Source organism: Ictalurus furcatus, chromosome 7 (assembly GCF_023375685.1).
Source record: "Ictalurus furcatus strain D&B chromosome 7, Billie_1.0, whole genome shotgun sequence".
NCBI classification, from domain to species: Eukaryota; Metazoa; Chordata; class Actinopteri; order Siluriformes; family Ictaluridae; genus Ictalurus; species Ictalurus furcatus.
In genome coordinates this window covers 24582536-24598861 of record NC_071261.1, presented here as the reverse complement: position 1 = coordinate 24598861, position 16326 = coordinate 24582536, and the positions used below count along the sequence as shown (strand labels likewise).

At 40.5% G+C, this 16326-nt stretch overlaps 1 protein-coding gene across 1 annotated transcript; it reads right to left on the bottom strand.

Annotated features, from left to right (window-relative positions):
- Positions 1-2498: 2498 nt before the first annotated feature.
- Positions 2499-15632, bottom strand: sf1 (splicing factor 1). Its single transcript, XM_053629396.1, has 12 exons — positions 15220-15632; positions 13128-13256; positions 11047-11122; positions 6794-6946; positions 6609-6698; positions 6208-6391; positions 5979-6094; positions 5134-5241; positions 4834-5017; positions 4398-4620; positions 4067-4231; positions 2499-3938 (listed from the first exon to the last, which is right to left on the bottom strand). The coding sequence occupies exons 1-12, from the start codon at positions 15449-15451 to the stop codon at positions 3616-3618; spliced, it is 1983 nt and encodes a 660-aa protein (XP_053485371.1). The 5' UTR covers positions 15452-15632; the 3' UTR covers positions 2499-3615.
- Between the last annotated feature and the right edge of the window lie 694 nt (positions 15633-16326).

Sequence of the window (16326 nt, the reverse complement as noted above, 5' to 3'; positions counted from 1 at the left end):
GCCACTGCTACTTTCGGGGGTACACACACACACACACACACACATACACAATGTTGAGATTCCATGTTTTATGGGGAATTTCCATAATGATTTTTATACTGTACAAACTGTATTTTCTATCCCCCTAAACTTATCCATCACATAAACATCACAAAAATGCATTTTTACATGAAAAAATGTAGTATGTATGATTTATAAGCTGTTTTCAACTTGGGGACCAAACATTTCTGGTATTGATAGTAATAACACACACACACACACACACACACACACACACTGTACTCACATGGTGGAAAGAATTGAGTCACCCTGTCTGTGTCTATAAGTGTTGTCCAAAATATTTTCAGAAAATAAAGCTTAAGCACTAAGGAGATGAGATACAGTAGTGTGTGTCTGTTACATGAACTGCTGAGTTTAAATTACTTCAAATATGATGTTTTCTTATTCTACGGTATCCTGCAACCATATTCTCTCATCCTCGGGTCGTCCGTGATTTGAAAACTGCACACGCTGCTGGTGAACATAAAATTTAAAAAACCCTCTTCTTTAAACAAACGATGTCAATCAGCATCAGCAACTGCCAGTAGTGAATAAAATGTTGGGGTGGCACCCGGGGTGGCCAATCGGATGTACCTTTTAGATTTGACAATTATTTACATACATTTTATGAAATGCAATGCATAGTGACATTATTCTGTTATTTACAATATAGAGTAATATTTTAGCAAACAACTGCAATAATAGTTATGCAAAGACAATCACTGGTCAAAATATCCCAAACGTTTTAGAGAGGGGGAAAAAACCCAGCAGTGAACCGTTTAAATGAAAGAGTCGGCTCTTATTGGTGAACCGAGTCAAATGATCCGACTCTCTGAAAAGAGCCGGAATTTTCATCACTACGCTGTACAGGCGCGCGCACACTCTCAGGTCCGTTAGGTTATTGCACTGTATGGAGCGTGCTGTTGCCAGGCAAGTTGCCAGATAGTGAGATTTCCCCGTCCAGCTGACCTTGTGCTAGTATTTTCACTTGGTGGTATTGTATCTAGTAATCCGACCATATATGACCATTTTATAGGTGAATAATAATTAACTGTAGACCGTTCGGTGATATAGGCAGTTTGTCAGCCTCCCAGATACATTCCTCAGAGGTGATCACCACATAATAATTACTGATCAAGCAATAATTTAGATCACAGGTTCCCAGCCCTGGGAATACTGTATATTCTTTATCTCTGTGCACTGCTTAAACACTTGGGTACAAAAAACTGTCACTGATTACGGTCTATTGCACCTCATGCTGTGATGTACATATAGGCCCTACAGAGTGTGAGTTGTAAAGTATGTCCATTGAATTAAGCACTGTCATATGTAGGGTATACAGTGTGTCACTGCAAACCAGCAAAAAATTAATGGTATGTACAAGCTTGGCCAATACTGGGGCAGTGGTGGTGGTTAAGGCTCTGGGTTACTGATTGGAAGGTCAGGGGGTTCAAGCCCCAGCACTGCCACAGGTGTGCTGTATAATGGCTGACCCTGCGTTCTAACCCCAGCTTCCTGACATGCTGGGGTATGTGAAGAAGAGAATTTCACTGTACTGTATGTGATCAATAAAGACTCATTAACAAAACTGGTTCTGATGATTATTTATAGCTTGGGGATGGTTCATAGTGAACTGAGGTTGGTTTTTATCAATGATTGTCCTAGAAACAGGAATCAACCTGCCAACCCTGGCAGAAAGCATCAATAAGAACTGAAACTACCATAATAAATAATGAATAAATAAAATAAAACGATGTGAATGAAGTGACTGCAGTTTTTACAGGAACAGAACGATATTGAACTGTTCAGACTTTCAAGAAATTTCACTTTTAATCAATCGTTTAAAAGTCATAACACTTTAAAGTATGGAAGTTTCTATTACTACCCTAAAATGGATTATGCTCCTAACAGCACATGCTGATGCATTTTATTCCTCTTATACTACAGCAGTTTGCCAACAAATTAAGTTTTAATGAACAACTTTTCATACTTTCTAACAGTTTATCTAATGCTGTAGAACAGTTATATGGCTGTAAACAGTCGGTCTCTCAGAACCTTAAATTTTTCTGTCCTGAAATTAAGAAGACATTAAGAAATACTTTTTTTTTCATGTTACCGATAAGCTGGAAAAAGCAGTGGCATCTGCACTGAAGCCTCTCCTGTGGCAGAAAACTAACCCCTACAAACCACTGAGACTGGACACTCCTTATTAAACACCACCATCAGAATAAAAAAAAATCATCAGCACAGAGGTTTAAATAGTTTTGTAAACGTGTCTGAGCACATGGGCTACAGGAGAGCTTTATATAGCAGCACTACCATAATAGGCACATTCCTGTTGAGATCCACGGCAAAAAGCAGGACGCTGAAGATTACCGGAATGACACTTTTCATTGGTCTTATGTTTTCAGGTTATTTGTATTGTACCTCAACCTTCAAAAAGAGAGATCACCATGGTGTTATTTTAATAGAAATGTAGAATCCCCTTTATTTTAAGAGTACAGGAACTTAACATATATTCACTTTGTCCATTTTGTACTGTACATACAATAAAAATAGTTGCACACTTTAGGACTGGAAAGCTGCACAAACAAAGCAAAAAAAAAAAAAAGCCTGGGGGGGGGGGGGGGTGGGGGAACAAAAACAAATTTAGACAACTATCAGAAGACCTAACAAACAAACCCAATGGACAAGGTTCACATCTTAAATCACTCTGTTTCAATTCCATTATTTTGCAGGAAGAACCCATTGTGAAGGTGCAATTTCCTGCAAAAAGACCTACACAACGGTTTATTTCATCACATCTTAAGCTTTCCTTTTCTTGAGGCAAAATCCTCAGACTTTCAACTTGTTTGAGTTGAGTGGAGCTCACGAAAAGACACTACAGTGAGAAAAGTGGGGCACAAGAGTGGGACGGTTTTCTTGCAGAAGCAGTCAGGAATACAAATGTAGTTAAACTCCTGTTTAACATCAATCGAGTGAAGTAGCTTCAAGTCTTTTATGCACAGACATTCTAAAATAAATCCTAAAACTAAAGACAACCAAACCTGGAACTGCAAAAGCACAACATAAGTGAAGAATATGCCCACCTATTTCTGTTACTATGTAAATGTGAAGCCATTTCAACTTTTATTTAACTGAAGTTATCATTACAAAAATATTCAAAACAACAAAATCTCTTTTTCTTTACCTATGAATTAACAAAAGAAAGCTTTTGGATGCCAAATGTTTTTGGATTCATTACAGAGGAAACTCTCTGATTTTGTAATGCATGGAAAAAAAAATTGGATGCTTAACATAACTGTTCAATTACTATGGTCTGGAATGTCACTTAGCACTGAAATTTGGGCCAACCAATGAAACGAAAGCCCTGCAAACACACATACCATTCCCTTCACATCAAAAAACAAAAATAATCTACCAATTGAGCAAACACTACAATTTTAAAATCAGAAACAAATTAAGTTAAGCAAATGTACATGTCAACTACGCCAGGCCCGCCCCCCGTATTAACAATCAAGTAGAACCAAGTCATGTTGTCCTCCAGCTTTTAGTATGTGGTTGATGTGGAGGTATTTAATTTTGGGGTGGTGGGGGAGGTGGGGCAGGTGGCATCCCAAATGGAGGCATTCCTGGGATTCCCATCATGGTAACAAAGTTGGGGTCCATGGGTGGTGGAGGTGGAGGGGGTGCATACATCATGCCTGCTGAGCCTGGTGGTGGTGGAGGGGGAGGAGGGGGGGCACCAGGGGGCAGTGGGGGCTGAACTCCAGGAGGAGGGGGCACCATGGAGGGGTTTCCCATAGGAGGAGGGGGCTGGGCAGCAGAGCTTGCTGCTGGCTGGGGTTGTTGCCATGGAGGCAGGTTACCCGTAGCTGGGGTAGAAGTGGTAGTGGTATCTGTAACAAAGACAAAAAAAAAAAAAAACCAAACACACAATTTAACACTCAAAAATTGAGTCTTGCGTTGAGTTGATTGAGTGCCATACACTCTAGTATAAAATACATTGCCTATGGTGTGTACTTACTCTGCTGCCATGGCAGCGGGGCACTAGTTGCCATGCTGCTGGTAGGTGGAGGGGGTGGGGCCTGCTGTTGCCAAGGTGGCAGAGGCCCAGATGGGGGTGGGGGAGGTTGGTTGTTTGGTGGCGGTGGGGGCGGTGGCATCATGCCCATAGGAGGAGGCAACAAACCTATAAAAGTGAAAAAGAATTTTAGGAGTTTGAATCAATACTTCCACATTTCATAAATACTACCTTGTGCCTTGTATTCTCCAATGCCATCCGTGTATGGTTCAATGACAAATTTGCTTTCTGCATTCATTTACAGGGTTTTTATTTTAACTGATTTGCAACTCACCCATCGGGTGTCCATGAGGAGAAGGGCCCTGGCCCATGGGTGGAGGGGGAGGTTGCATCCATGGTGGGGGCATGCCATTAGGGTTGGGAGGCATGGGTGGTCCACCCATGTTGGGCATGGGTGGAGGGAAATTGTGGGGACCTCCATGACCACCTGGACCGCCATGCATGCCATGGAAGTTTCTGTTGTCTGAATGGCCTGAGCTCATCCAGGGAGGACGGTTCTAAACAAGAGATAGGAGAGTGTAAGGAGGAATACGGAATAAGTGGGGTAGAGGGGTGTTTGTATGACCAAATCATACAAAATTTTAAATTGTGGGTGTGCAGTTCTGCTATTATAGATTTACTGTCCTTTAGAGCTCAGATCCACACTTATCCAACACCTGTGATCCAGATAAAGGTGGAGAAACAGAGCAGAACAACCCTGGTGTACTCACTGGAGGTGGCTGGTTGCTGTTAGGTCCAGTTCCTCGGGGGCCACTGGGTGGGTTGTTGTGTCCACCACCGGGTGCGGGAACCGGAGCCTCTCCCAGTTCGGCCATTAGAGACAGATACTCTTTATCCATACGGGCCTTATCCTGGGCTGACTGGGGTGGATCACCTTGCCTCTGGGTATAAGTACTAAAATGGGATGAGATTCTCGGTTGAATACATGACGTTCTCAAAAGTGGACACACTACTGCAATATAGCAAACAAACACTTCAATAGGGATTCAAGCACAGGTCTGGCCTGTTACCTAGTAAACTTGCAGTCAGAGGCAATATGTCCAGCTCCTCCACACTTCGTGCACAGGGTAGTGTTGGTAATGCTACGAGGCTCAGAATTTTGCCATGGGCGCAGAATCCTGAAGAAGGAAACAAGGTTATGATGAAGTGCTAGTAGACAGATTATTTGGTTAATTTCATAAACAGGTTGGCATGCTATTCATATGCCTGTAAGACATGTTTTATAGCAAATTACTGCTTTAAAAAAATGTTTATCAAGGTCTTATTTTTTTTCCTCTTCTCATTATCCATCTGTACTGAACATTACAATGCAATCAGTAAAAAAATTAAGGGGCGAAAGGAAAGAAGAAAAAAAAAAAAAAAAAAAGAAGGAAGTAACCGACAATTTCCACAGGAAATAAAGACATTCAACATGTTCAAGCATCCAATAATCCAAATTTCCTTTTAAATCAGTTTAGAACATCTGAAGTTATCTCACTCTAGTAGCTGTCAAAATATCTGCTGAGGCAAGACTCTGACCAACTCTTTTAAACAAGGAGGGAACTGGCTGGTTGTGTCTTGCAGACCCCAAACCTTCATTTTTTGCACTCATGTTGCCTGTTGATTCAGAAAACATCCACTCTTCTATCTATCTTTCAGAGTTTAACAGTTTTTGGAAGGTCAACTTTAAAAGGAAACATAGAAGGGGCTGTGCTTATGCTCAACAGTCAAATCATTTCAAAGCAGGCCGATAAACAGGTTTGTAACTGCGTATGGGAAAATTTAGAGTCGTTCTACTATAAGATTTGTCTTTCAAGAGTATGATACTTTGCTTGTAGACCTAGGGCTAGGGTGTATTAAGCTTGAGGACCATTACCTGTTATCGTCCTCTCTCAGAGTGCCATTGAGTCGAGCCAGCTCCCTCAGCTGCATCTTCCTCAAGTCATTCTGATCCTCTGGGGTCTCAATACCCTGCTTCAGGATATTACGGATCTAGAGAGAACCCAAAAAGCAAATTCAGCCACGAGGTTCACAAACAATTGAAAAATAATGTCACTGTAGGGTGGCCTATAAAAGAAACAGTGTGTCCTACAGTCCTAACTGACCTGCTCTACGGCCTTCTTGACGTTCTCCATGGTGTTGGCAGTGACCAAGGCGTGTAGAGGCTCATCCTCTCCTGGGAGCATCTGTCCATCCTTACGGCCCACTTTGCCCTCCTTAACAGAACCCTTCCCACGGATCATGATCTTAGCACAGCACTCTTTCTCAATGTTCTTCAGCGTGTTGCCACTGTGTACCATAGAGGAAGAATGCAAAGGCAGTCAAGTTAACTCTGCACGTACCCAGAGACCTTTGGTTCTGTTTAACTCAACGTGTTCATCTAGACCAAGGTTCTTTCAACGTGTTCATTCAACATGTTCATCTAGACCAAGGTTCAAGGGTCAATTTTAGTCTTGGACACCCTCACTGCATTAGCAGTGTCCAGTGATGTATGGAGGGCACATACCGTGGCCCAATGAGAAGTCCAACAAAGTTGATTTCTGGATACTCGTCCTGTGGGATCATCACTTTATCACTGACTCTGGTGGCTGGAGGCCTGAAACATTAGTAATTAGTAATGGTTAACAGACAACAGCTCAAAAGCTAACACAATCAAACTTGACCACCAACCGAGAGGTCAGAAACGCTTACTTATAGTCAGCAGGTGGCTTAAACTCAGGGTTCAGCCCAACCATCTCAGTGATGAGTGAATGCCTCTCCTCTTCCAGTTTTTTTCTGGTTCGGTACTCACGTGTGTTCAACCTCTTCCCCTCGCTGTTATAGATTGGCTCGGGAGAAGGGGACCTGTTGGGGAAATCGAGAATACAAAGACAGAAAAATGTACCCACAATTTAAAGAAACTAAATTCTTTAAAGGAACGGCAAACAACACTCACTTCCCTAAACCTAACAAAACCCTAATTTATTTTCAGCTGGGTTTTTTTTATGGTCACTTTAGAAGTGCACAGGATGCCCCAGAATCATATCACACCAGAGCATAGTGATGGGGAAAAGACTGTTAAGTTTGGCAGAGAGAAGGGGAAAAGCTCTTTTTTTTTTAACCACTGAGGAGGATTAGAAATATAAGGATGCTCTCAATTTTAGAGATGGCAGCATATGAAGCCTGGCTGGGATACCCAAACATCAAAACAGGTATTTTATCTACTGTATCTATAACAGGGGCAAAAAAAATGAAATCAATTAATGTCCACTTTGGACAAACGGGGCAACCAACACAATTCGGGATCAGTGTCTCTCTGTGGAAACTGAACTACCCCTTCACACTGGAGCAGGCGACACTCTGGCATGAGAAGTCTTTGGATGAGTGTAGTAGACTTCACACTCCTGAGAAGAGCATTCTAGCTTCGGCTGCAATCGTTACCTTACCCTTGGATGCTGCTGAAAACCTGTTATGCTGCGTTATGAAGCTCTGTGCTTGAAAAAGGTTACGAGAGGGGAATTTGGGTTAGAGAAAATGGATTATGATTAGACAATAAACCTTTGAGAGAGGTCTCAAAAAAAGAGAGACGACGTTAATAGGTTCATGAGAGACAGCGCAAAAAGAAAAGTGAATCAACAAAAAATACCCCCAAGATTCAAGTCTCTCGCGTTTGGCTTGTAAACTCCAGCGCTGGCAACCTGAAAGACCCTCAACATTTTTTTTTTTTTGGCGTAGTGGAAGTGGGGGGTGTGATCCTAAAATCCTGGAGTGAGCGGATCTTCTCAAACATACCTTGTTTTTGGCCGTGCTGTGGAAACTTTGGATTAGGATCATGCTGGAGAGACTATGGCAGGAAGAGATAGCTGGCTAGCAAAGAGAGACTCGTGCTTGAGCAACATTAAAATTCCAGCTTTAAAATTAAAGGCTTATGCAAACTATGTGCAAGCCATCATTGTCATTAGGGTTATGGTTACACCAGGAAGGACAGCATTCTCCAAGAGAGGTCTTCCAGGGTGGAAATCTGGCATACTGTGAAAATTCCTGGACAACGTGGTGTAATCCCCTTTATGGAAAATCATTAGTGACCTTCACAAGAGTCAGCAATTCAAAACTGGAGAGTGTTTAAAATCAGTAAAACTAAACTACGGATTTTAGTAGGGGCTGTCTTAGCAGAGCTTAATCTGAAATACAGAAAATGAATATGTATTTTAAAATGTTCAGCTACACGTTCAAACCAATGACTAAAAAGGGAAAACATACACCTACAACTGATTTTCTTCTTATTCACATATTCATACAACCCAGTTCTTTCAGCTATTCTTTAGAGCAGTTACACGACAAATCTCTATAACTTCATGCATACAACTGCACTATGTATACATGACAATTAAACAATAATAAAAAATAAAAAAAATCAAAGATTACAAATATATATACCCCATTCGTCTGGTGGGAATCAGCCAAAACCTTAATGATATTTTTTTTTTTTTTTTAAACATTTGATGAAGCACATTATATTAGACACCCACCACCAACATTAAGTGCTCCATTAAGACAAATTTTAAGCTCAAATTCTGTGCATGAAAAGCAATACAGTAAACTGTCACATCTAGTACAAATATGATTAAACATTGGAATTTAATTTTAAAAAAATTCTACTGCCCTATAGAAACATAGAAATCTACTGTACTCTAGAAAAGAAAATAGAAATTCTTGCTAATAATGATATCTGAATATACCTCAAATCTGGAATAACGTTACTCTCCCTGTATTATTTAAAGTAAAGGAAGCATGCAAAATATACAGATATCTAAAACTAAAAACAACTTGATAAACATTTTAAACAGCAAGTTGTTAACGTGCACCAATTATGCTTTTTCAGATATTACCTTTCATGTAGTGTTATACTGCTCTTAGTGAATGTAAAAAGAAAAGAGAAAAAAGTCTGCAAAGTATCAAAAATCGCAAAAAGTGCATGACAAATTATTATTTGTCGTATTTATTATACGTTATATTATTATTAAATTATATGTATATATGTCGTATAATTATTAATTTATTAATTAAGTTATTGACTCCCAGAAGAAGGAACCGATTCTGAAACAGCCAAAATGAGCAGTCAGTAATTCCAGACTCACTTCCTGTAATAACATACGTAGGCTTGTGACCAAAAAAAAAACAAAAAAAAAAAACCTCCGCCTCTGGTCTTCACTGGCTGCTCGCGAACAACATGTACTTTGACCCGCCCTCAAACACTACAGTTGAGGTTGCATCCTAAAAGAGTTAGGTTCGTATCTAGAAGACGTTGTTTTCCGCGCTGCAAAAGCAAGACCACGTTGCATGGACTCGCAAAGGATGAGGATATAAAGAGTCAGTGGTTAGAATGCATTTTAAAATGATACCACAGCAGTTCAACTCCGATCTTTGTTTGTGTTCCTGTCATTTCATGGACGACTGCTTCTCAAATCTAGCTGAAGTCAAGGCTGGATTTGTGAAATGATTATTTATTAAAGAGGGGCTGTACACACTTCATTTGGACCGTCTTGCACCTCTGGATCACAACCTGCAAGTTGGATTAATTATTTATGTATATATTTTCTACCGAGTGTTCCAAATGCGTAGTTTTGTGTTGTATACGTGTACAGCCAGTGCACAGCGGTAAGCCTCTGCTAACCAGCTAACTCACATTATTGCCAAGCTACATATAAACTTACCACCGAGAAAAGTCCTGTTCTCGTCATGCTTTGCGATGGTGGTTCGGGTTGATCTTCCAACATATCATTATCGGACTCGGGCTCAAATTGATAAGGTAAAACCGACATTACGGAGATGAAACTCTGATAGGGTAGTGGGTGTTTCCTTCTCGACACGCGCTGTAAACGGTAGACCAATCACAAAAGACTGGCACATCTGACAGTTTGGGGGGGGGGGGGGGCCGGGTAAATTATGAGAAAATTAAAGCACGTTTTGACCTTGGATGCATGTAAACCTATTGTATGAAACAAAATGAGGCACGTTTCAAAACCATAATAGGTGCACTTTAAGGATAATATACACTTAGATAAATATTTGTACTCACTTGAACTAAACTACTAAGGGCAGGGCTTAAAATAGTATTAAAGAAAGAAAGAAAAAAACCCACACATTTGATGGGATTTAATCCATTTGTATTAAAAGCGAGCCAAGATTCTAGTTCTAATGTGAAGGAGTGAATGACTGTAGAAAGGATAATCTAAAGAATTTAGTTCACTTGTGATGCCAAAATGTGAAATGCTTCCTTTACTTTAATATTAATTGCTTAGCTTAAAGGTGAATGCCAGCAAAACATCTCCAGCATTTTCATATTTGCCTTGCTGACAATTTAATATGATACTGCTTTCCAGTATAGAGAAATATTACTTCTGTGTTTTCTAATTAAACCATTATACATGTCTGGTGGTTGAAAAAAAATTAAGTAAAATAATTCTATATACTGGAAGGTGTTCATCTGGTCAAATGCCATTTTCTCAGCAGGTCACAGACTGACAAATACGAAAATGATTTTTGGACAGAATTACCCTTAAGTGCCAAGCGTTCATCATGCCTTTGCCTATCCAGGTAAAATGGCTAACTGAAAAGGGGGGGGGGGGCAACTACTTTGACCACCTATACATTGATAATAAAAGTGTCAAGCAGTATAATGATGTTTTTAAAGTGCTACATGTTAACTTAAATAAATAAATAAATACAGGAGAAGCAAAGACATGATATCCCCTAACGTAATACCTGGATGATTACCAAATTTAGAACCTGCTTAAACACTACCATGGCTACATTTCTAAAGACACGACTGAATTACTTTCCTTATATGTATAGTTTGTATAAAACAGAGCCATTTTCTTTTAAGACTTGGCTTCATAATTGACGACAGATAAAAAGAGGTAAAGAAGGTGTTACTGTTGTTGGGTTTAAATGGTTATTCCGACCTGTCCTCAGGATTAACAGGGATTCCCAGGTCTCCTGTACGCAGTTTACGAGTCAGGTCTTCGATCTGCAGTTGGACTGGAAGAAATCAGGTTAGGAAAGAAAACAAAAAACAAGGATGGAGAAAAATGTGGTTAGCAGAAAAAAACACCCAAAACAAAGAGAGCATTTCATTTCTCAGTGGCACAGTCTGATTATAAGTCGTAAAAAGAAACAATATGATTAACATGATGCATAAGACTTTCAGTGCTATAGAACATTCTGAAACCCTTCCTAATATCTGGAAAGAGCAGACATACAGCTTTGGACTAGGAATCATAACTCCTATGCTCCTAGGGAGCCTGTAATGAAAGCAACGTTTCTTAGACACGCAGCAGAAGCAGTATATACACATGTTAAACACAACTGAAGAAAAAAAACGGACAGTTAAAATTTACATAAAGTGGGAAGGGTTTCAATTTAATTTCACAATCATTTCACAAAACATTTAATGAGAAAACGTTCACTGAGGCAGGCTTCCACTGAATGCCACCACACTCTTATTTACACGTCTTTACTATACAGTTTCACACAACTTTCCTTTGTTTCTGCTTAAAATCACTGTTTTCAGGTTATTCTGAACAACGAGTGGTGCCACAAAAAGGAAGTCTGCCAGAGGAAAGTGTAGTTTCTCTGAAAACTGACAAGTAATCATTCCTAGAAGTTTAGTGATCCATGCTGCATCACAACACTTACATTTCACTGTTTTATTGTGAACGCACCAGATTTGCGTGGTCACCGAGAAGAAGAAGAAAATAAATAAATAAAAGCACAGGGAGAAAGTTTGGCTGAGGATAAAGTCTCAGGCTGTGTGAACATTGCTGATGTCTTTAATGGAAATTGACGATGACTGACAGAGCGCATGTGCTAACCTACAAGCCCGTAGAGACGGAAAGTTACGTTTTGTATACAGCGTACATGATGTGTTTCGCCTACAACGAGAAATACGGGTGCCAAAAATAACAAACAAGTGAAGATATCAGAACAATTTCTAGAACACTGGAATACAAGTGGGCTTCGGGAGGGATCGACTATCATATTTTATTACTTGTCATTAACTCGTACCATTATCAACAGGCCCACGTTAGTGGTGACTTACCAGAAACAAGATCTATCCAACTCAATGCATTTATCTAACTAAATGCATTTGCATAGTTATAGTTTCACATATTGGATTTTAGATTGTTTCCAGCAATGTTTGTAAAACAAATCATCAAACTGACCAAGGTTAACCTGGAATAATAATTAGGCCATTATGATTTAACCTGCCCAGAGAGGTTTGCGCTGCAAAACCCATGCAATTTAACAGACCTAGGTGAAATGGACTGAGGAAATATTTGTGAAGGGACAGAGTATAAGATTAGTCACATGCGGTTTGGAATACAACTGACAGAAATGGAGACACCACACTGATTACACAGCGCACAAACACACAAACACACACACACACACACACACACACACACACAGGTGATGAAGATGACTGCAATTCATGTTAGCCCCGCTTTGCCTGCTCTGCAGCCAATCAGATTCCGGTTAAACCCTTTTCCATGGTTAACATGAGCAGCAATGATATCCTACAGCCAGACAACTCACAACATCAGAGAGACTGTGGGTAATATTACTGGGACAATATTACAAACAACTCAATCACAGTGCACAGTTTGTGCGATTTGAAAACATCCCTACCACAATTTGAGGCCGATTTAACGTGACCCTGTATTCTATATGTCCAGACATTAAAGGACACCACTGCAAACGTGTAGAGCTGGACTGCAGCTCACTACGCTAGCAGCGTTCTGGCATGCATGTTCATTAATGTCTGAACAACATGTAGCGGAATCAGTTCAACAACCACGTCCTCTGAATGATGTGCAAATTGTTACGAAGCAATGGGCACATAACTTCTCGTACTGAAAAGAAATGAACTTAAAAGGGAGCTGTTGGGATGTAGAGAGGGAGTATAAACTTTGCACGGTGTCCACCAACAAGACAGATTAATCAATCTCAGACATTCAGAGGAGAAATCAAGTACCATAATTACCTATATAAGCTCTCTCCTGTTCACGAGAAAGGCCGGGAGGGATGACGGTGGGCATTCCTGGGATAATGGTCTTCTGATCAGGGGTCTCGCTGCTCCAGCGACTCTTTTTCCTCTTCTTCAGACTCATATCTGTCAGAGATGAGTATTCGGGTATCAATGAACAGCACCGTACCAAACGTGTACACATCAGATTTAGAGAAAGGACTGAGAGACTGGTGGTAGACGCATATTGTACCAACACTCCTTGTACATTTGATCGGGTGAATCATAGAGATACAGGATGCCGACTGTATCCCATCAGTTTCTGTAGTATGTAAACCCATTCATCAGTGAAAAGGCACCACCAGAGTGTGTGCTACTGCAGACACTTACAGGCCACTTTTTTTTTTTTTTTAACCCACACCAGCCTAACTGGTATGAAGTTATAACTGTACAACTTCACCCTTGTATATCTAGCCTTTCATCAGGATCGGTTTCTGAATATTCTCAACGAGATGTGTTTCAAACCCTAGTAATGGTGATACACTTTTTCCAGTGCCAAACTCCCTGCCACGCAAGTCCTGGTGTTGTGCTAATAATAGTCTACCAAACATTGTCTGGTCATATGGCAGCCTCAATCCAATCCATCGATGGAAAAATCGCTGATAAATTGTTCATAATGAAAGACAGGCTTCGATCGGTCATGCTTTACCTGAAAATGGCTAATGGGTGCCTAACCAAGAACACACACACAAAAATAAACATGCCTCTGTAAAGATGTTTTCTACCTAGCACTATAATAACCTTTGAGTACTGCAATAAAATTGTGTACATCAGTTAGCATAACTAAGTAGATATGATGATCAATGGTAGCAACTAGGGCTGGAATGATCAGTCCAACATTGATTACTTTGATCAGAAAAATACACATTATAGGCACAGAAACAAAGCAGACTTACAGGGACACCAGTTTGTATGGGATTTCTGTCGTGTTCAGTTTTGTTGTGACTGTTGCGCCCAAAAACACTTTATTGTGCTGTGGATTTTTTTTTTTTTTCAAAATTTGCGGCACAATTTGAAGCTTTCTGTTCTTTGTTTTCTTTTGCGGAAAACTATTTGAATCGGCGAATTGTATTTGCACGGTCTTTCGCAGTAATGTTTGTGGGTAAATGAGTAAACCTTTTAGCTGTACTCATGTTCGAAGCATGTGAATCGAAGAGGGTTTTGGCTGAATGTGCGTTGTGATGACGCGTCTTGGTCCAAATCTGCGTTAGTTTCGAAAACTTGCAAGCTTCTCCAAATATTGCGGCATTTGCTTGATTTTGCGTTAATTTCTGCGATTGCAAAAATCGCAAAATCATGGCGGGACCAGGGACACATCTGCTCATAACCATTGAAAAAAAAAAAAAACATGAACAGAAACAAACCACAGAAAGTCTGATGGTTTCCACTACAAATACCATTACAAACCAACAGTTGATAAACCATTAATGGTCCTTAAAGGGTATCCACTAGATACCATTTAAGGATCAGAAATGGCACCAACAGGAGGCAACAAATTACCAGTAGGGACCATTACAGTTTCCATTAAAACCATTACACGTTCTTTGAGGGTTTCTGTTTTTTTTCCGTCAAGGTACATGGTACATATTGCGCAATTACAAAATGGCGAACTCTGCACGTACACCTTTTCAATCTTTACTCGGACCAGCGTATACAATACCATTCCTCCTTGAATCAGCAAAGCACAGGGCACAGTGGTGGGTCCTTGTTGAAATATCTGGCCAATCAGATATTTTAAAGAAAGATCTCTCTGTAATTTCTATGAAATTGTACGTGCAGATAATGAACATGGCGCTACAGCGTGGGGCTGCACTGCAGTCTCTGAGCCGCGGCGAACAAACACCAGGCTTTGGCTCCGTAAATTATCGAATAATTCGAATAGTCGACTATGTGGTTTTAAAGAGGTTTTTAAAAACTTGTGCAAAAGTAGTCTTGGTGTCTCGCGCCTTCGAACTGAAGTCCTAGAACGTTCTGGAGCGGAAGCCCCGCGCGCGTGCACCAAAATTAGCTAATGCTACTTAAACAGTATCCCACGCATATTATACTTTACCTCCGATCTGAGACTGCGGTCCGACAATGGGTGGGGTTGGAAATGAACCAGCAGCCCCGGGAAATCCTGGGAAAGCAGCACCCGGCATCTGTGGAAAGTTTTGGAGCGGGAAAGAGGCCGGAGGCCCCGGCGGAGGCATTAAGCCAGCACCGGGCCCCGAGTCGAAGCCCCGTTTAGCGCCGATACTCGGGTGCAGCTTCCCCAGCGGGGTTGCGTTTGCTCCCGTTGCCATTTCCTGGTGTATTAATTTTTCCTCTATTCGGTCGAGTTTCTTCTACTAATTTTTTTTTAAATAAAATCATAAGACTAACGTCTTCACGAAATTAAACTGGACCGCACCGAATACTTTACAACCTTCCTGTGTCACGATATGGTTGGCCAAGATGGCGTCGTTAAGGTGGACAAAGAACGTTCAGGGTCGACCTAGACGCCTTCTCATTGGTCAAAATAGGTATCAATCATGACGTATCCAAATATTATTGGATGGATATTCTGTAGGGTTGTGCCGCCTTGATTCTTTATTTAATTTTACCGCTATTGGATGAATCGACGCTCAATAACCAGAGCTCAAAAATACCTCATGCTGAACACGCATGGAGGAGAGCCATGTTCACTACACAGTGCACTGGAGGGGAGGAGGAGGTTTGGCATTTTGTGCATCAGCTCTAAAAGCTATAACACATAGGGAATTTTGAGCAGCCATTTGTAGGGAATCGGGTTCTGTTTCGGACGTGGAATAACTGGGCGATTTCAGGGGTAGTGATAGCTGATACACGTGGATTAGAAACTCCAACAACAAAAAGCTCAGCCATTTGGATCTGGTCCGGGGAAATAATTTTGTCACCACCAGACTCCATGTCACAGTCAAAATTCCTGCAATACAATTTTCCGGTTTATTGTAGAGCGACACCTGAGCATTAGTTAAACTTCTCAATTGATCCAGTGGTCATAAGTGCAGATTTTCCAACTTTTTGATATGTGCATATCATATTTGATTACATATATGCATTCATTAATTCATCATGATCATTGGCATATCTAATGACAAAAAAGGGTATATGAAGATGGACGATTTTATAAACACACTTAGCATATAATAAAAATAGA

Coding starts and splice junctions, on each gene's coding strand:
- sf1 (XM_053629396.1), bottom strand. CDS start 15,451: ATGGCAACGGGAGCAAACGCAACCCCGCTGGGGAAGCTGCACCCGAGT. Junction 5,018..5,133: donor TCTGACTGCAAGTTTACTAG/GTAACAGGCCAG, acceptor ATCCCATTTTAG/TACTTATACCCAGAGGCAAG. Junction 4,232..4,397: donor TCCTCATGGACACCCGATGG/GTGAGTTGCAAA, acceptor TCACTTTTATAG/GTTTGTTGCCTCCTCCTATG.